A 22,495-nucleotide genomic window follows, 5' to 3' on the forward strand; every position below is an offset into this window, starting at 1 on the left:
TAATAATTATTATTATTAATAGATTAACAATGGTCGTTATTAATTCACGAAAAATAATTAATTATTAATTATTATTTAAATGTCTTGTCATTTATTTATTTTTAATTTCCTGTATTATACGTATATTAGTTTTAACAAACAGTTTTATTTATTATTTTAATAATCACTCATTAATCACTCTTAATTAGCAAATTGTACTAAAAAGAATGGAAGAAGCGTTCCCAACAAAAGAATTACTTTAGAAGAAGCTTTTTAAGAATCCAGCAGGACCCGCCTATTTTTTTTTATATTACAACCATTCGATAAAAAAATTATTTTTTAAAATTATAGCATAGTAATTAAATTTGTTACGATTTTTATTAGAAAATCCATGATGGCATGAAAATAAAATTCGTGTTAGTTATTATTAGTTTTTATTATTATTATTATTTAAGGTAAAACTCAGTACCCAATCAAAGAACTAGTACCCGATCACTCATAAATTTGTATATCGGCGTTCTAATCAGCAAATTGTCTAACTCCATTTCAAAAAATCCTCCATTTATGCGAAAAGTAATTTAGAATTTTTTTTTTCATCTAAAAATTAGTTCCATATTTAGTATATGTGTAATATTTTTGTCTAGGTTACTTAAATAATATTTTTTCTGACTATTACTAGGGTAGAAGTTGCATTGTGGCCACTGTTACATTTTTGGACATTTAATACTTGATTAATAAAAAATTATAAAATAAAATTTTCAATGTAGCAGTGTGACAAAAGTATCTCTTTATATATTAAAATAATTTATTACGTCATTGTGTCTTTTACAAATTATTTTATTTAAATTTTGAAAGTGTCCAAAACTAGCCCTAAGGTGGCCAAAAACGGTACCTCTGCCCTATCTGAAAATTATACAGAATCACCTACTAGAAAATATTAAGTTAGACAATTTGCTAATTAGAACGTCGATATCTTTATTTAATAAATTGTACTATGATCGATTCTCAAAAAATATTGACAGATATCATGCAGTTTTATTATTTAAACCCCCTCTCCATTCGTCACGCTATGTCATATTTTCTGCGATCTCTTTATCAATATATTCATAGAAATATTTATATACTTAAAAATATGAAACGAATGACTTAAGTCATCTATATATAGATATACAAATACATAGATAGAAAAATATATAGATCGATACAAATGAATAGAAAAATCCATGTTATTATTCTCATCCATCTCCACCCATCTTCATGAATCTTCATTTATCCTCATAAATTTCTTATTATAATCAGGTACTAGTTTCCTGATCAAATACTGTCTTTTACCTTATGGTAAAGTAAAAATATATGACTATTTTACTGACCTCTTGTTGATTTGCAGCTGTGGCTTGTTTAAGTTTTGCTTGTGCAGCTTTAAGAGCGCTGTAATGTTAAAATAATAACAGTATGTAACAGTTTCGCTAATCCAAAGAAATATAAAAACTTCTGTTAATCGAAACTTTATATATTTTTTATAACCCAAAACTATAAACTTACTCTTGGAGTTCGCGTATCTGTTTTTCTTTTGAATTTTGTTCTTCTTGCGTCATTTGCATAAGCTGGAGTAGTCTTTCCGTTTCCGCGGAACTTCTTCCAGCTTCTTCTTTCGCTCTTTCCAATTCTTTTTCCGCAGTGTCCAGTGCCTTTTGCATTTCTGCAAGTCTTTTGTCTGGTGATCCGCCACTCTAAAGTTTCAAATATTTCCATAATATTTATTCACGTATCAATAGAATAAAATATAACTTTTTTCATTTTAAATAAAATTAAATATAAACCTTTTGAAGTTGTTGCTCCAACTGATCCATTTTTGCTTTTCGTTTTTTTAAATCCTGGTCTAATGCTTGTAATGCCCGTTCTTTTTCTTCAGCAGTTCTTAATTTACTATCAGATATTCTTGCACGTTCTTCAATCTGCTTCCTCTGCTCCTCTAACTGACGTTTTTGTTCTTCCAATTGTTTTCTTTCCTGACTAGTGTCGACGCCAGGTTTGGCTCCGCCAGCTTGAAGTTTCTTGTTCGCTTCGTGAAGATCCACCTGTGTAATTTTAAAATACAATAACTTTTTATATTCAATAATCTTTTTATTTTGTATAACCATTTCTCAAAAAAGTTTTATAATACATTAGCTACTTATATAAAAAAAAAAAAAAAAAAAAAAATGCGCAAATTAAAAGCCTCGCAGCATTTTTTTTCTCGCACGAGTATCATTTTAAGTAAAATTACAAAACATTTAAACTTTTCCATAACTTTGTTTTTTTTTTTTTTTTTTTTATGAATATTGATGAAATATAAACTAAAAAAATCAATGAAAAATATATAGAATTAAAATTTCTTAAGTATTTAAATTATAATAAAATAAATCGCATAACATTAAATTACAAAATACAAAAATTTTGATTTGCGTGATCATATTAAATACACACACTCACATACATACAATATGCATTTTAAATTTATGATAACAAAAATTTATTAAATTTTATAAACGATTAGAAAAGGATTTAGTTTGGGATTAATATATATATACATATATATGTATTTGACAATTACTGCAATGAATATTGTAAATAAAATAATTTTTAATAATTAGCTCGATATCAGCGCACGCTGATAATTAAATTACTACCAGTAAATTAAATCAGTTTATGATGCACAGTTAATTATTTAGGTTTATTATCTATGCATATACAATAATTAAGGTCATTGTATTATTAAATTATTCAGTAATTAGCTTATACATATAAGTTTTCATTAATTTAATATTAAATTGACAAATAATTTCTACTGAAAGTAGATTATTCGTTTGTACGATTGGTTTACAACTTAATCCTTTTCGTTGATAATTATTTATAATGTAGATTAACAATAATAATAATCATTATTATAAGAAGAATAAAAATAATTATAAATAAATAATTTAAAAATTCAAAAACTACTTAAGCTACATTCCAAAGAAAATAGTGGTAGAAACGAGATAATTTATGATACTGAATTTAGTTGACGCCTACAATTGTGGATTTTTGTAAAAACGATAAATAATAAAAACAAATTATTTTTACAAATTGCACTTATATAGCTTTTTCAATTTTCTACATGTGCATATTTTTAGTTTTTTTTTTTTTTTTTTTTTGCAGTTAATTTGTTGACAAAGACATCCGAAAATGATTAATTGTCATGAGTGTGAATGTAGGAGATGAGACAGTATAAATTTTGAATAAATAAATTGAAATAATGAAATTTTGAAAAATGCGCGCACTAGTTTTTCAATTATCTAAGTACGCATTTTAAAATTTTCATTCTTTTTAATTTTTATTTATTTATTTCAAAATTTTTTAAATTTTTGTCTGCTACATTCACACATCTCATTAATTGTCAGCTGACTTCAGTACCATAATAATTTAAAAAATTTATTTTTAGAGATAAAATTACAAATAAATAGATAATTCAAAAAAAAAATAAAGATGACACTGAAGTTAGCCGTCATCTAATAATTTTCAGTTTTCAAAACAATAAATTATGAAGAAGTTTTTTCTTGAGAAAAAGTCTATAAATTGTTTATAGTCTGTTATCTTCAGGCTCATAAAAATAATTAAACTCGTTGCTTTCACTACATTCGAGTGCGTATATGAAGATAAAATGATGTTGAAAGTATCTGACCACTGAAAATTTAATTTTTCAATTACCAAGTTGATTGTCATCATATAAATTTCTAAAAAAATATACACAAGAAAATTATAAAATTCTTCACATGCATTTTTTAAAATTTGCCTCTCAATATTAATTCATTTTATTCCTCGAAAATAAACAAATAAAAATAAAAATGTCTGGTACTTTCGGCATCATAAGATAAAAGTATAATAGTAGCAACTCTGAACAATGAAGGAACAATAAATGTGGATTTATGGTGATAATAAATAATAAATAAAAATGCTGATGTATGAAGAGAATGGAGAAAATAATAATAATAATAATATAGTTAATTCGTCCAGTCGACGAGGTCTGACGATGACGATGAACAGGCGACGTTATGTGGACGATGTAGATTTGCATTTACGTATAATTATATACACATATATATAACAGTGAGTATATTTATATATATATATAATAAATATATATTTTATAATAAATTAATATATTGGTGTGTGAGAGAGATAGAGGAGAAGATAAGACGAAAAGTGTGCAGGCGCATGTGCAATCAAGATGGTGAATAGACCAATTGTAATAATATATATTTATATTTATATTGTTGCGTAAGTGTAAAAATGTTTTTTTTTTTATATTTTCTATAAAATCTTGGCGCCGTTGACAATGACAGGCCATGAGCAGACAGATAGATTTAATAATTGCGCACATAATCAGGCTTTTGTCTGCCAGGCAACTCCTAACCTGATTTCTTTCGAGTTCCTGGACCAGCATCTCAAGCTGAGATTGTAGTCGCTCGCGTTCGATGATCGCCTGCTTGGTTTCCTCTTGTGCACGGTCCAAGTCCTTGCGAAGTTTAGCAGCCTCCTGGCCGCTAGATCCATTTTGCTGCTGCTGTTGCTGTTGCTGCTGCTGTAGATGAATCTGCATCTGTTGAATCTGTTGTTGCTGTGCATGAAGTTGACGCTCGGAAGTTTGGATTCTCTTCTGTAATTCATTGGCATTTCTTTCGGCATTATCGGCACGTTGTTTTTCAGATTCACAAAGTTTTCGCCACTGCTCAATTTGAGATTCATTTGCTGACGTAGCACCTGCTGACGCAAGTTGTTTTTGTAATTCTTGAATACGTTTTTCAGCTTGTTCAGCTCGTTGACGTTCTTTGTTTTGATTCTGAGTGAGTGTTTGAATTTGTTGAGTGAGACGTTGAACTTCACGCATTTGCGCTTCTAATGTTTCTTTGGTAGCACGATCAGGTGCTTGTTGTTGCTGTTGTTGCTGAAGACGTCGTACTTCGTCGCGTTGTTTGTCGAGCTCACTTTCACTTGTGCTCAACTCCTGCTGGAAGTTCATCAACATGTCTTGTGATTTTTCTAATTGTATTACCAACTGATCACGTTCAATCTGAAGTTGTTTCGCTTCGGCTTCCAATTTCTCACGCATTTTCTCAATTTTCTCTGAGTGTTTTTCACGATTTTCAAGTATCGCCGCCATTTTATCGCGCTCACGTAACGTGAGCTGAAGATCATGCTGAAGTTTCGCGAATTCTTCATTGCCAATGACTTGCTGTTGCTGTTGAATCCGTCGGAATTCTTGTCTCAGAGTGTCTCGTTCTTCTCTCAATGCTGTAAGTTCATTGACTACTCTTTCGTATTCTTTCTTAGCATTTTCAGCAATCTCTTGATGCTTAGCCAGTAAAATTTGTGATTTTTCAAGCTCTTTAGCCAATCTACCTGCCTCAAGCTCAACTTGATCTCTAGCGACAATGGCTTTGTCCAAACTAGCTCTAAGTCGTTCAACTTCAATACTTGCGCTTTCAGATCTTGTTTTACCTTCAGTTTGCATTAATCTTTCAAGTCTGACAATTTCTACCCTGAGTTTTTCGTTATCAGCCTCAAGTGCGTCACATTTAGCTTTAATTTTATCATGCCGATCACGTATTTTTTCAGCTTCAATTCGCGCTCTCTCAATTTCTGACCTAGATTTTTCTTGATTTGCGTTAACTTTACTGGCTTCTTCACGTGCTCTCTCAAGTTGTAATTGAGCTTCATGTAATTTAGCTTCTAATTCAGAATACGCAGTTTGCATACGTTTTAATTCAGATTCACGTATCTCCAACCTCTCCCTCACTTTTTCCAGTTCCTGTTGTAGCCTACTACCCTCGCTTTGCCATTTCTCCTGCTCGAACTGGTATTTACCTCGTACTCCCTCTGCCCGTTCTAAATCAGCTCGTAGTCTCGAAGCATCCTGTTCAGCTTTTCTCGCCCTGTCCAGTTCCGCAAGTGCCTTGTCCAGTCGGTCCCGCAGTCTCTCCACGTCCATTTTTGCCCTCTCGTGTTCATCCTTCTGGCGTTCTTGGCTCTCTTGATATTTACCAAATCGTGCGGCATATCTTTCACACTCTTCACGAGCACTTTCGGCTTCTGAACGAAGTCTTTCAGCTTCCGCTTGTGCTTTACGTACCTCTGCTTGCTGTCGATCGTGTTTTTCATACAACTTTTCGATTTCCATTTGCATACGTTGAAGTTCTTCTTGTGATTTCTCTGTTGCTGCTTGTGCTTTATTCAGCTGCGAGTGTGCGCGCTCCAATTCAAAACTAATTCTCTCATTGTCTGCCACGAGTTTTTCACGCTCATTCTGTAAACGACGTAACTCGATCTGAGATTTTTCGTACCTCTCGCGAACCATTTCAAGGTCTACAGTCAAACGATCTAAATCGTCTTTAGATTTTTCTTCGTTTTCTTTTGTCCTTCCTAATTGAAGTGCCGCACGATCATACATTTCTTGTACACGTGCTAATTCTTCTTGGGCTTTTCGTGCTTCTTCACGGCTCTTTAGAGCCAAGTGGGAGTTTTTCTCTGATTCCAACTCCAGTCGATCTTTCTCTGCTTCCATTACCTCTATTCGATTCTGAAGACGATACACTTCACTCTGTGATCTGTAAAATTTTTCATACTTTTAATATTCCGCCACTTCCTTATCAACTTTTAATAAACAATAATTTTTAATTTAATTTACCTGTCGCATTTCGCCATCAGTTTTTCAAATTCTTTGCTTGTATTTTCGCGGTCTTCCATTGCTTTCGATAGCGCATATTGAGTTTTGTCAAGTTTTTCTTTGAGGATTTCAATCTCTGTCAATGCGTCATCTCGTTCCAACTATAAATAAGATTTTTATGTCATATTGATTGAAACGAACAACCAAACTCGAAGTTTTATCTCTTATTTTTCATAATAATTATGGCGAAATACTTACAGAAATTTTCTGGTGGGAATTGTGGGCCTTTTCCCATCTGTCCTTCACTAAATCTAATTCAGAAAGTGCATTATCTTTTTCTCGCTGAAGTTTCGATACTTCTTCCTGTAGATTGTCACGTTCTTTTTGTAGTCTTTGAACGATTATCTGATGAAAATACAAAAACATACATATATAGTTAAATATATAACGCTCTTACAACCATTACTTCACATCAAAATGTCAAGTAAAGGGAAATTAAAAAAAAACTGCTCATACTTTGTATCGCTTTGGCAGAATTCTCAAAAAAAATTTAAGATTAATGACAAATTATTTATTATGAGTTTTTTATACCAATTACTAAAACCACAAATCTCTAATGCCAAAGAAAATTAATTTTTCATGCCTAAAGTATAAGTTTTATATATTTGTGGGTGGGCTATTTGAATTATTACTTCTTTATCTATAAAATAAATAAAAAACTTATTAGTTTGTCGACACTAATATCCTTTAATATAAAAATAAACATGTGGTAAAGAAATAACAAACGTCAAAAGTATTTTATTGACCCTAGCTTTTTCTACTTCCCCTTTTCATATGAACAAATATTTATAAATCAATCAAATAAAATTATTATAGTACCTGTGCTTTCTCATATTTGTCTTGAAGACGATCGACTTCCAGTTGAATAGCTTCCTTTTCCTTTTGCATTCTCGACGATTGCCCCAAAGCCTTGTCCAGTTGACTTTGAAGATTATCAAAGTCGTAGTTTTGTTTTTCTTTCTCCATTTGCATCTGAGAGTTATGATATTAGCGAGCGTTAATTAACTTGTCAAAACTTTATTTAATTTATTATTAATTAGTTACATAAACAAGTAAGGATTAATTAGTTTTGTTAATACAATTAAAGAAGAAAATTATTATGCAAGTGATGTTGTTTTATCATCTAATTTAATTAGTTATAAAATACTAACTCGTCGTATTTCCGTTTGCGATTTTTCCAATCGTTCCTGAAGCTTATCAGCTTCACTTTGAGCCTTATCGAGCATATTCTGCAGTCTTTCTTGCTGTAGCTGAGCTTTACCAAGAGTCGCTTGTGTTCTTTCGAGTTCTTCTCGTGCTTTTTCTAATTCAGCGACAGCTTTGTCGCGTTCAGAATGTAATCTAGCTACTGTTGACTGTGCTCGATCATATTCTTCACGCAAACTATCTTGTTCTCCCTGTGCGTTCTCCAGTCTTGCTTTTAGCCTATAGACTTCTCCTTGACTTTTTTCAACCTGAAATTTAATAATTAAAATTTTTTTTTATATTCCACAGTCTTCAATTGAGCAAAACAGTAGAAGTGACATCCGGCCATACCCAGAATGGAAAAGTATATTTATTATTTTCAAAATCATCAATTTGTTAGAAGAAATTTTTATAAAACACTACTTATATAGTGAAATGCATTTTACGAAATTAAATTATCGCTTTTGCTCATCTTCGAACTTGATCAAGGCAATTTCCCAAAGAATAACTATACCGAGTTTCATTAAGATCCGATAAAATTGTAGCCAGCATCTATCTGACATTGCGCGTTAAATAAACTTTTAAACTAATGGAATTTTTCGGCATTTCTCAGCAAAATAAAATATACTACAGTAAAATTCTTTGAAAATTGCGAAAAAGACTCTCTGCAATATCTAAATTCCTAAATAAATATAGCTAATAAGCCATTAAAATAAAATGGGCGCAATGAAATACTTTGAGGATAAGTAAAAATTCTGAACATATCAGAGGGAAAATAACCTTTTCTTGAAGAGCAGCAGCTTCAGCTCGAGCTCGTTCATTATCCGCTTGCGTGACTCGTAGTTCAGCTTGAGCTCTTCTCAGTTCTGTTGCAGCCTTTTCAGCGCGCTCTTGAATCCTATCTATTTCCTGTGAAGAGTTAAGTGTACCTCTACCAAATGTACTTGACGATTTTTCAATATCATGACGTAATCTTTCATTCTCAAGTTCCAGCCTAGTGAGTCGTTGTTTGGCTGCCTCCCAGTCGGCACCACTACGGCCTACCTCGGATGCCGCTTTGTCCAACTCAGCTTTACTTTTGCCGAGTTCTGATTGTGAACTCTCTAGTTTCGCCTCCAGGCGATCTTTTTCTGCTTGTGCTCGTTCCAAACGTGCTCCAAGCTTCTCGACCTTTTAAGAAAAAAAAAAAAAATATTTTAAAAAATTAAGTACGGATGTTTTCAGGTTTTTTTTTTTCTTCTTTTTTTAATAGGCGCCTTTAAAATTAAGGCAAAGAGTGTTCAAGTATGTGGAAAAAATTTAAAAACATGTACCTCAGATTCAAGTGCATGAATCTTCATCTTGTATTCAGCGAGTTCACGCTCATGAAGTTCTCTTTCTTCTTGTTTTTCCTGTTCAGCACGATCTCTTTGCTCTCTCAATTGGGCCATTTGTTTTTCCTTGTCCCCGATTGCTTCCTCAAGGCTGCTCAACGCGCCCTCACTATTGCAGTGGTGCGCCTGCATCGCGGTCAGACGTGCACGCGCCATGTCCACTTGGTTGTCTTTTTCTTTCAACAAATCTTCGAGGTTTTCAATCTAGATTGTGATAAGAAAAAATTATTCATTCTATGCTTACTACTTTTTTTTTTTAAATTAAAATGTCTCAGTTATTTGAAATGAAGCCTAGTTTTTTTTGTTCTTTTAAATTAGTTATTAAATTTAAATTTTTTCTATCGAACAAGATCTTTAACTGGATATTAAATAACTGAGATCTATAATTGATATTTGATATCTGAGACATTTCTTTTCAATCAGAAGTCACAAAAAATAAAAAGAAGAAATAGTATTTGATGTTAGTAAGTGATATTGAAGCATTTTATTCAATTTTTGTTAGAGATAAATTTACGTTAAAATTTGTTATTGATTTATAAAGTTTACTCAGCTATATTTACTTACTTTATTAATACAATCAAATGATGTAACTTGTCATAAGTACTCAGTAAAAACCCCAGTTATTTTTATAACCGAGCTCTTTACTTAATTTGTTGGTTTTTATTTTAAAAATTTTACAATAACTGGTTTCATTTTTTCATTTATAAAAATACAGGTCATATTTTATCTGATAGACTTATTCAAGTGTAATGTAAGACATTAAAGTTAATAACAAAAAATATTTATGACCAGATTACAAGTTGGTAATAAATTATAATATGAAATTTATCAGTTATTACTTACATATAAATTATTTGTTTCAATACAAAAAAAAATTGGAAGTAAATTCGGAGTACGGATTTTATTTGAAGTCGAATTCACTCCGGTCCGGAATTTAAATTTTAAAATAAACTCCGTTTCGGAGTGAATTTAACTTAGAGGAATTCAAATAAATGAACTGTCATTCGCTCGCATTTACAGTTAAATTAAATAAGGATTTAAATACTTAATTTTATTAAATTTTTATAAAATTATAAACTATTTACAATGTTTACAAAAATAAAAAATAATTACAAACTACAACATAAAATAAAAACTAAATATAATTAATTAAAAATAATAAAACATAATCTAGTGACATCAAATAAAATAATAAACTTAAAGTAAATCATCTCCCACTCATTCAGTCATACATTTTTACAAGAGAAAAAAAATTATAAAACTTTAACGAAAAATATTATAAATTAAACAATAAATAATTTATAGGTTGGTATTGAAAAATTATATTTTGGTGAAACAAAATATATGAATTTAAATAATAATATATAATAAAACGAACCTTTCGTTGGAGGACATTGATTTTGCGATCTTTGATATCCATGTGATCTTTGAGCTCAGTCAACTCAGTATTCATGCGATTTCTCTCCTGTTGTGCTTGCAATACAGCTTGGGTTTTTTTCTCAATCAGTCGATTCTTCTCTTCGAGTCTTTGTCGCATTTCCTCAACCTATAAAAGAAACCAGATAAATGCGTCTTTGAGATTAACTTAAATTGGATGGATCGTATATAAAGTTATGTGAAAAGATAGATCTAGGTTTATGATATATATATATATATATATATATATATATGAGAGAGATAAAAATTTAAAGAATTCACAGTAGCATCATTTTGATGACCTACTTCCAATCTCTGACCTCATTCTGTACATCTTCGATTTGTCTCTCGGTAAAGTCATATTTGGACTCGAGTGGAATTGATATTTTACGATTAATATTAGTACCTTTATTTTTAACCGTCCAAAAGATTCAATTTTTATTATCAAACCTTACTTTTTTAATATATTTTTATTCAATAGTTATAAATATAAATGTATATGTCAATTATTTCAAATTAATCACTGGTAAAAAAAAGTAACAACCCTTATCCCATGTCGTTTTCAGCAGCCGTAAAAAATACTCCAATCAGAATATTCACTGATTCAATCAGTGATACTTGGGACTGATTCGCAGTTAATATTCTGTGATTCATTTTAAGAGTGACCTATTTAGTATCCTTTCAAATAAAAAAAAATAATTCAACTTTTTTTTTTTTTTTTATCGGGACAATAGAATAGAAAAATTATATCGTGATAAAATTATCCTGGTTTTTAAAATATTATTATATAATTATAAAATACTACAATATTTTATTAAAAATAATAATTTTATAGTTTAAAAAGTATCACAGTTATTATATTTATAATCATAGTAATAAAATTATGTTGATTATAAAATTAAAAACCGTATGAAGCAAATTATATGCTGCGAGTACTCATTGAATTATAGCGAGTAGAATATAGTAAATTAGTAAAGTTTGTGAATAAATAAAGATGAATTTGTAATTTAAAATTGCTCATAACAATTTATCAACAAAGTTTGAGTGATAACTTTTAAAATCTCATTAGCGAATTCATTTGAAATTAAAAAATATTTAATTATAAAACTTAATTTTATATTTTTAATTGCGAATGTGATACATGTTTGATAGAGTTTAATATGAACACGCTATTATATTAAATCATTTACTGGAAATTAATCTCCTATACGGAGAGAAAATTATGGTATTCGTTTTTTTATACATTTATGAAATATCAATCCATAACGTTACAGTAATAATTAGTTTGAATTATGGGATATGTCCATAACTTCTGGAAGAAGTTACCATAACTAAACCATTTCCTGTATGGTCTAGCAGCTGAGTTAGTAATGATTACCATACTAATGGGAATAGTTCCCATAATCATATAATAATAAATCTTATAACCACATTGGAACGGTTCTTAGAATCTTATACATAGTAATCGGTCCCATAATATATGTAAAATATTCCCATATCATTATGGTAATCATTTCCATACTTTTACAGTAAACATTACCACATATTATGGTAATGATACTCATAATATGAAGGATTTCTAAATGTCATGGTAATCGCTGCTATATATTATGGGAATAGTTGTCATAATTTTATAGAAACCATTCTGACATCGTACAGGAATAAAACCCATACAGATAGGAATGGTTACTATATAATTTGTATGGGTATCAATATTTAAAAAAAATTTTTACCATACGATATGGGAAGCATTTTCATAATATACTGTAATTGCTACCATAAATTTCTCTCCGTATACACATACTTACTATGAATATATATAATTGAATTTAAACGTACTGTAAGTAGTAAAAAATTCTTACGTCAGCCTGGAGCATGTTATAGTGCTCTTCTTTAGCACAAAGTGACTCCTTAAGTACTGCAATATGTCTTTGGTAGTCCTGATGCTGTTCCTCAAGTGTTTTCATCTTAGCCGACATTCCGAGAATTTCCTGATCCCTACGCTGAACCTCCGTCCTGAGTTCGTCCAGCTGTGAAAATATTCGTCGTGCCGACCAAAAACAATCAGTCTCACCTTTGCTTCATTTTTGTCAGCCATTCCAGATCATCGACATTGGAAGGCTTTCATTGAATTATTTTTATTTTTTTTTTTTTATTGTTTTTTTAATTTTTAGTTTCGCATTCAGGTTTTTGTTTATTCATGCTTAAGCATGAAGATAATAGCTTTTATCTTCAGTTTAAATTAAATTATTTTCTAATTCTACATTTAAATAATTATAGTATCTTCATACTTGAGCAAAATCTGCAACATGCAGCATTATATCATTGACAATGTGTATGTACTCTAATGTGTTTAATATATTGTGATTTTTTAGTTGCAATATTTATAATTTTTATATATAAATATGTAAATCCTTGGATCATAATAAATGTATCTCAGTGTGCAAGTCATTCTATTTTTTTCACGGTTTTTTATATTTTTATTTTAAATTTTTTCTAATTATAAATAAATATACATGTATAAATATATACATATATATTTATTTATTATAAATTAACCTAATTAATTTATTAAATCTACTTTTGTCAGCGTAAAAATTCGACGAAATATATCAAAGTATATAATTTTAAAAAAATATATATAGATAAATTTATATATATATTATCACTTAAATATTTAACGTCGAAAAAGCATAGTGTATTACTAAAAATTCTATTAGCTAATCACTAATTATAAGGAGCATGTCTTATCACATTAAGGATATCCCCCTCCCACTTTTAAAAAATATCCAATGATTCATAAATTTTATTAATTAATTAAAAAGGAATCAAAGGATTAATTGAAAAAAGTATGACACAGTTGCGATTTCGCCGATATGAATTTAAAAAAAAATGATTTAGTTAATTTCAATTAGGAGTCGAACGAAATTTAGTAAATAACTTTTAGCCCGCGAAATTTGAAAATTCAAATTATAACAATGACATGACAATTTTTCTGAGTTTTTTTACCGAATTTCGTTTGACTCCTAATTAAAACCAACTGTAAGTCATGTTTTTTTTTAAATTTATATCGGCGGAATTCAATTAATGCTTTAATTTTTTTTTTGTTTTATTGATTACTTAATAAAATTTGAATACAGTTATGACACTGTAAGGTCATTAAATATTTTTAAAAACTGAGGGATATTGTCTGAGAAATTTTATTAAAAATAATAAAATTTTTTAATATACCGGACATATTATGAAAATATAAAATTTATATGAATAAATGTTTTCATTGCCTGATAGCAATGTTTTGTTAAATTTATAACATATATTGTAGACCCTATTGACAGTTCAATTTATTAAGCATCGAAGCGTTTTATTAATTTAAAAATAAAACTGGTGAATTGTTACAAATTAGAATTCATGGCAGATTAATTTATTGATATTAAAATATATACGTTAATATTAAATCGTATATTATATTTTACAGAATAATCATAATACAATGCAATATAATAATAATAATAATTCTTATTATTATTATTATTGTTAATTAGAGCATCAAAAATATAATTTTTTAATAACAATGATAAGACATGCTCGTAATTAATTAATTTCAATGATGAAAATCCCTGTGATGAAAACGAGCAGCGAGTCAACATAATCCTGCAAACGAAATCGACCAGAGAGGATATGATTGTTATAATAAAAGGGATGCAAGAGAGGGAAAACAATACAAAATATCTTCAGAGGAGACTTTTTTTTAAAGAAAAAGTCATGGCGAGTTCTACGAATTATCTATTGTTCACTACCTCGCGATAACAAATGACAAGATGACGTACAAGATAAAACTTTGATATGAAAATTATACTTTTTGGATGATATATTAATGACTTTATCAAGCATTTTTAATTAAATTAAATTGTAATGCAATATGATTTTAAATAAATGAGTCGTTACTATTGACTTATAATGAAACAAATATTAGCGATATTGGATGAATTATTATTTTAAAATCGGATAATAATATATTTATATTGATAAATAAACTTCGAGACATCTACTGTATATTATATAGAAATGGTAAAAATGGTAACAGTTAATTGACATTACTCATTTGTTAATAAATATAGTTGAATAAATTGGTAAAATGTTACATTTAGTAATAATTACGATAATCCAGATACTATGGAAGTAGGATGCCTCGTTTAAGCAAACGCAGTGATAAACGGAGGAATGGGTGCTTGGAGAAGAGCTTGGAAGTGCTTCTCAGTTCGACGAGTGACTTAAATCCTTACCTCTTCAGAAAGCTAAAATATTTTCGGGACCATTTTTAATATGCTTCACACGCTTATTGGCACGACGATATTCCATAAAATCTCGTTATTTTATTTTATTTTTATTCATTTATTATTTTTGTTTTTTAATTTATAAGAAAAATATTTTTACACAGAAAAAAAGTATCGAATAAAGGAAAATATTTTTGAAAACCTAAATTTTGTATGATAAGGTAAAAATATACTTTGGCCAAGACAAATTCTCTTGGCTCAAAAAAATCTTTACTTTACTCAAAAAATATTTTCATGATTTATGATAATGATTTTTTTCTGTGTATTTGCATATTATTTTAGTATATAAAGAAAAATAAAAAATTAAAATAGAACGAGAATAAATGGAAGCGACGGCCACTGTTGATACGTTGTCTTATCTATAACTTAAGCTTAAAATTTATAAATTTTAAGTAAGTAAAACTTAAATGCTAAAAAACAAAATTAAAGATCATGTCACATTTGGTCTACCCGACAATTAATCTTTTAATAGTTTTGAGCTAAAATTTTAATTAACAGAAAAAAAAATTACTGAATTTCATTATATGAAAACGGAATTTATTTTAGTTTTTATAAAAATACTCGGATTTATTTTTTTATATTTTACTTTTATTGTCTCTGATAAATTGTATTTATGAATAAACAAAACGCTGGAATATATTTAAAAAAGTATGTCATGAAATTATTTTTGGAACGTAATATTTAAAACATGATATTTATATAACTTTTTTTTTACTGCATTAATAATTTTTTAAATGTTTTAATTTAATTGCCATTTGTCGGATAAACTAAATAGACACTCTGAAAAATTATCTTGCATAAAAGTTACGAACGTCACTCATTAATTAGACAGAAGAATAAAATAATTAAAGCTTGCGATTCAAATTATATTTTTTTTTATTTAATTAAGATAATAATTTATTATCGAGTGCCCGTTTGTAATTTTAATTTTGAGTGCGGCAGATAAAAGAAAGAAAAAAGAAACTGACTCAGCTTCCCAAGTAGCACACAGCTTTTTGACATCTATAAGATAGAAATTTTGATGATATTGAAGTTAGCAGACGTCTTATAACTTTTAGATTTTTTTAAAAATTACTAATCAAAAAAAAAAAATATATAAATTCAAAAAAATTGCACCTGTAGTTTTTAAAATTTTCTACATGTGCATATTTTTAGTTTTTTTTTTTTTGTAATTGCATTGTTGAAAAAAAATATCCGAAAATTACTAGTTGTCTCTTAACCAGGATCATGTTTTTTGACTAATCGATAAGGCATCAAAATGTTGACAAAACGAAAATTTATCTCACCGAAAAAAAATCTGTTTAAAAGACTTGACACAAGTGACGATAAAAAATTAATTACAAATAAATCTACTAAAATATTTTTTAATTGAAATGACGTTTTTTGGACAGAAAAAGAAGACCAATTTCCTATGACTCATATGACCAACATTTGAATGTCTTATTTATATAAAAAAACTTGGCTTTGAGACAAAAAGAAATTTGTCTTGTCTTTTTAAATGACATCTTAAAGTTGTCTCTGTGCTACTTGAGTTTAGAGAAAACTAGAGTGAACACAACTAAAATTTAAAAAAATATTAATAACTAATATCAAAATTTAATTGATAATTATTGAATACTAAAAAATTAATTTAATATATTTGAAGTAAATAATTTAAAAATTAATTTATTTGATATAAATTACATAATAATAAAATAATAATATAGAGATCAGAGAGATCGAAAGAGAAACGTCAATTTAACGAAAGCAATTTAATGTGTATTGTTGCGCGTTCATGCATCATGCTCTGTGAAAAAACTTAGGTGGTAAATTACATGCCAAAAAAATTATTTTGTCTTTTTGGTCTTGATTTTTTAAAAATTTTAATTAAAAACTAATTTTTTCATGTTTAAAAAAAAAGAAAAGAAAAATTTCCTCGTCACGTTCGATTTTACGGTGAGAAAATGTCTGTGCGTGATTTTATGACGCGTGGAGTGAAGCAGGAAAGAAGAAAAGAAGAGAAGAAAATTTATGTGAAGAAATATTGATAGAATGCCAGTAGAATAAAAATAAATAAATAAAATATCGGCAGTGTTGCCATTGGTTTTCATAAAAGCATCAACTATTGTGATAAAGCTTTTTTAAAATTTATGAAGATTATGATTGCGTGACAACAGTTGAACGAAAAAAGCTTGATTTTATTCTTTTGTAGCTGATTCATAAGCTGGACATACATTTTTAAAATAGGATTTAATGGAAATGATAAAAAATAAATTTATGATACTCGAAATTATCAAAGGAAAATAAAAATTTCAATGATTAGCCAAACTTAAATAAAAAAAAAAGAAATTAATTAAATAAAAAAAATTATTGTAAAATAATTATGCAAAATATTTATGATTATAAATTTATTTTAATGTGTGATTATTTAAATTTTCAGGAATTTTTTTTTTTTTTTTACCGAGCGTATGATAGTTATTGCGTGAAGGGACACGAAATGCCAATGAAATATTGCAGTGATGTAAAAAAGTAAGATACTTTAATAGAATGATTTAAAAATAACATTTTTTTATGATTGCCGATTTAATGATAAGTGAAATTAAAAGCTATATGATGTAATGAATGATTTGAAAACGATCTATTACACTAATTGAAATATTTATTTTTAAGGACAGGTTTTATTGATAATTTTTGCCAAATTTTATAATTTGCAAGAATTTATTCATCAACGTTTTTGTTTTTTTCACATAAATTTAAAATTATAATTTTGCCATATTTTTTAAAATATAATTATTCGTTTTATCTTCACAATATTATTTTAAAATATTTAACACTTGATCATATTTTCAAAAATATTTTCATTTATTTATTTATTTATTTATTTATTACTAAAATGAAGTAAACTACCATTTACATCACTGTCAAACTTCCACGACCTCGGATAAAATAATTAAATATAATTTATTATTTATTTATATCGTTATCAACAAAGTGAGGATCGAGGAGTAGAAATTTAGATTTCGATAACGAGTGACGTTATTGACATTAGTATTTTTATAATTATAACTTTTTAAATATTACTGATATTAATTAATGCACCTCTCAGTTTATTTTATTTCATTTTCTACCGAGCTAGTACTAGACTAGAGATATTGTAGCAAAGCAAATTTAAAAAAAAAAAAAAAAATAGGACAAGAGGCCAAAAAATACGGGACTCGAAATTGACTTGAAATTTTCTATAAAAACTCGATTACTAAAAAAAATTTCCAATTTCATCATTAATATCACGTAATTATATCGTATTGATATTTATATATCAGTTCTTAATAATAACTTTGTTGTAATTATGTAGAAAGAAAAATTATTTGAAATATATATAGATATATATCTGGACAATTAACATTTTTAGACATCTCAAGGGGTCAACAGTTTCTAAGGCCTAAATTTTTTATTTTTTCATTAAAGCTAATTAATTTTTTTTTAGGTACGTACATTAAGGATTCGGCATCTACACAGCCAAGTAAACTTTCTTATTTTTCACGATCTCCATTTAAAGCTTACCATTTTTTAAAAATCATCTTTTAATAGTTATCCAAATTTATATTTTCAAATAAATATATATATCATGTAAGCCTTTGTAGATTTAAATATATTCTATTTATTTATCTCTAAAGGATACGTTGGATCAAAAAACATTCTACAAGAAGAAAAATGGAGACAATAAACGTACTAATTTTTATTATGCGGTCGATCAAATGTGGAACAGGAAGTTGAGCCGCCAAAAAATTATCGCCGTACTATAATTATTATTGTGACCCCAAAGTTTTTTATTCTCTACTATGATTCCTAATTTAGACAAATAATTTTCATTACAAAACCGAGCTCTTGGCCAAGTGATCTAATGCGCATGCCTCTACATCAGACTTCAATCGGCCAGGCACTGGGTTCGAACCTCAGTGAGTGCAAATACGAATTTTTAAAAAAAGCGCTGAAATCAACTATCCCATTGTCCCCACGTTCGATACCCAACAGTTAATTAGTTACTCATGACCTTGGCAATTAGAGCGACTTCAAATAAAATTTTTCATTACAATTTATCAATTAATTTTAAACGTATAATATTTTTGCAGCGCAGCATAATCAATTTTTGGTGACGCAATTTCCTATTTCGTTTGATCGACAGCATAATAAAACTTCGTACATTTTTAGAGTCAATTTTTCTTCATATATCGTCTCGGCGCTTGCTCATAATAAATAGATAACTATAGGATGTATGTTTTGTTTATATTTAAAATATAAAAAAATAAATGATAGCCGGGAAGGATATTTTAGTTGTAGGTACAGTAGTAATTACTTAAAAGGATTAAGAATATATAATATGTAGATATTTTGTTTTTCGAACACGGGTGGTTGTAATAAATATTTAGTTGCCATAAAAAACGTCTAGCAACATGATAATTGGCTTATTTTAAGTCTAATGGGTCTTGAACCCACCAAGACACGTAAACGCCTGAATATTTGGCATTTTAATAAATGCACTTAATTAAATATACTTTCGGCTTCATTAAATATTTATATAGTAAGTATAGATATAAATAAATAAATAATATCGCTTACAGTCCCACCCTACAAACGGAAGTTAAATATATAGGGGATTGAATTATCTTTTTTTTAAATCTTTACACAAAAGTCTCGAATAAAAAAAAGGAACAGGGATTATCAATGATAAAACTTGACATTATTAATATGTATATAGCAGTATTGAGCTTAATATCAGTTCAAAATATTATTAATAATAATTAAAAAAAAAACAGCTCTCGAAAAATCCGCCACCGATTCCCTCACCTCCCCTTGAATAGACAACAAAGATTCATCACACAGCCAAAGTAGTCTTCTGCATCCAAATTTAGATGACGTCGTTCTTTTCGATGCGCACGTTGTTGATGAAGAAACTTACTTGGCGTTTGAAGTTGAGGTCGTGCTTGTTGAAGGTGTGGGCGTGCAAAGCCAAGGCGCCAGCGGCGGCTGGTTCTATTTGCTTCAGATGCTGATGAATACTTTGCTGATGTTGATGATGCTGTTGCTGCTGCTGCTGTTGCTGGTTTGGATACTGATGATGGTGATGATGGTAGTGATGCTGCTGAGGATGGTGCCGATCAGCATAAGGATTGACGACCCCAGTTGAAAGACCAGATGATATTCCCGTGAGACATGATGATGGACCTGTCGAAGCGGCAATTGAATTGGTTAGTGTAGAAGTTGGAGTTTGGGCTTTTGGCACGAGGGATGTCACTGCGGAGGGTCCACAAGTGAGGACGGCTGACTGAAGGCTCTCGAGTGCGTTGGGTAATGAGAGTGAATGCCCCTTGGCAGTGGTTTCGACGATACCTGATCCGCCGCTGAGCCCCGGTGTATTAGATCTCAACCCACTGGTTCCACTTGGAACTGCCGTTGCTTTGAGCAGCTGTTCCCTCAATTTACCGCCACATTCACGGATCCTTTGCAACTCAGCTTCCAGCAGGCTGACTTCCTTCTCAAGTGTCTGAATTCGGGCGTCTTTAGTTTCTAATATTGCAGTTAGTGTACTACTGCCCGGAACACCACCAGGTACTGCGACACTACCACCTAAATGTGTTGCCGTGCTGCTCAATATCCCACTATCGCCGTAGAAGCCACTGATGATCCCACTTCCGGCAACTGGTGCCCCAGATGATGCTGTCGAGGCGTAAGCGAGCTCCAACTGGGTCTGGAGGCTCTTCAGCGTCTCGTTCGTCGCTTTGAGCTCCTTATAAACAAGCAATATCAGACGTTACTTGTGCTTGTCCTCACATATTATCATCATTATTATTATCATTATCATTATCATAATCAATATTTTAAAAAATTTATTTAATTATTCTTTATATCTTGGATTTTCGTGATTGGTTGGTGATGATGGTGGTGATAGTGGTGCTGTGAGGAGATATCAAATCGACACGTGGCTAGAGATTCAAATTATGATAATTTTAAATTATACATTATATTGATAATTAACTCTGGATAAAATTATAATATCTATTATATGATCTAGCCTCGCTCGATTATTAACCGCCTCTCAGAGGAAGCGGTACTCTCATAGTCCCGGTTGACGAAAGAATAGCGACGTTCCCGTCGAACTTCAAGCTGTCGATCCATTATTTCTTCTCTTGTTATTACATTTAAATAATAATATACTTTGCTTCACTATTTATTTTATAAATTATTCGGAAATTATTCACTTCCAGTTCACCACTAATTATTTTTGTGGATCCTCAGTCAGGTACATTAGCTTTTTTCTTTTACAACCACACTAAATTTAATTTACATTTTCCGAACGATCGTATTTGTAAACTTTTTTTTTTTATTTTTTCAATCCATAATTTATAATATGTTTACATTTAATTTATATTTATTGATACTGTAATCCTCTTGATGATTTATATCGACGCCGGGCGACGCCGCAGTTCTTTCGCCCACCGCGACGTACGGCCGACATTTTGTCCATTTATGCATTCACCGTCATAATTTTAATTGTTTTTTTTTTTTTAAACATCATTCACTATAATCACTTTCGTAGAAAATAACGAAAGCAGTAATTTATATATATTTTTTTTTCACAGTGACAATACAGCTACGGGAATCCCCGCGTCTGCGTGTCAAAGAATTGTCCGGTGGCGCTGCTATGGACAAGATCTCATACTACAGAGTTTCATGTTCAAAAATTTATAACTACATTTATTAAGTTAATTAACAGTAGTTATAAATTTTTATCTATGTGCTAATATGTGTAATGAATGTATAGAACACAATACACAATGCAAATAATATATAATTTTTTTTTCACAAGTATATATTATTTTTTGTATTTCATGTTTTGAAATGGAGTCTGAAAATATGAGTTTCAAAAAATGATTTTCGAGTGATGTTATTTATTTGTTTTACGAAATAAGCGCGCAATTAATATGTAATTTAAATAGTGTACGTGTAGACAAAAAGAATTTTAAAAAATAATAATTTTTTAAAAGAAATTGAATTAAAAAGATTTAAAATAAAATTTTTCTTAACAATGACGAATAGAAGGAACGATAAATTGTTGGATAGTTAAATTAGGTTGTATACATTCAGTGATAAGTATATATTTTTAATTGTGATATGAATTGGTGCATAAGGATTTTAAACATTCCGTATTATTTTTTGTACTGTCAGTGTTTGTAAATATTTTTAAGTTTAAATAAATAAACAGGTGGACTGATAAGTGTAGATTTTAAAATATGAAATCGAGCCGAGAATCATGCGTGCATATTTATACATCATTTATTATTAATAATACACTGTAAAAAATCATGTACCTGAAGATCGAAACGTCTTTCACGGAATGAAAATAACAAAACAAAATGAAAAGTTTAAAATTTACTGGATCTAGATTTCCAAAATGTTTTGCATAGATGCTAGTATGTCAGCCGAAAATT

General features: G+C 29.2%; 1 protein-coding gene across 1 annotated transcript in view; it reads right to left on the reverse strand.

Moving 5' to 3' along the window:
- LOC103581019 (trichohyalin) overlaps window positions 1-22,495 on the reverse strand; it is a 52,899-nt gene that overhangs the window by 3,617 nt on the left and 26,787 nt on the right. Inside the window, exons 5-16 of the mRNA XM_008562993.1 lie at window positions 12,558-12,725; window positions 10,658-10,825; window positions 9,220-9,483; window positions 8,687-9,076; window positions 7,873-8,175; window positions 7,541-7,693; window positions 6,920-7,066; window positions 6,683-6,822; window positions 4,412-6,602; window positions 1,800-2,057; window positions 1,522-1,709; window positions 1,350-1,407 (exon numbers count right to left, since the gene is read on the reverse strand). Of these exons, the coding sequence (XP_008561215.1) occupies window positions 1,350-1,407; window positions 1,522-1,709; window positions 1,800-2,057; window positions 4,412-6,602; window positions 6,683-6,822; window positions 6,920-7,066; window positions 7,541-7,693; window positions 7,873-8,175; window positions 8,687-9,076; window positions 9,220-9,483; window positions 10,658-10,825; window positions 12,558-12,725 (4,428 nt within the window). The remainder of the gene's footprint in view (window positions 1-1,349; window positions 1,408-1,521; window positions 1,710-1,799; window positions 2,058-4,411; window positions 6,603-6,682; window positions 6,823-6,919; window positions 7,067-7,540; window positions 7,694-7,872; window positions 8,176-8,686; window positions 9,077-9,219; window positions 9,484-10,657; window positions 10,826-12,557; window positions 12,726-22,495) is intronic.

The sequence above is a fragment of the Microplitis demolitor genome, chromosome 4 (assembly GCF_026212275.2).
Source record: "Microplitis demolitor isolate Queensland-Clemson2020A chromosome 4, iyMicDemo2.1a, whole genome shotgun sequence".
NCBI classification, from domain to species: domain Eukaryota; kingdom Metazoa; phylum Arthropoda; class Insecta; order Hymenoptera; family Braconidae; genus Microplitis; species Microplitis demolitor.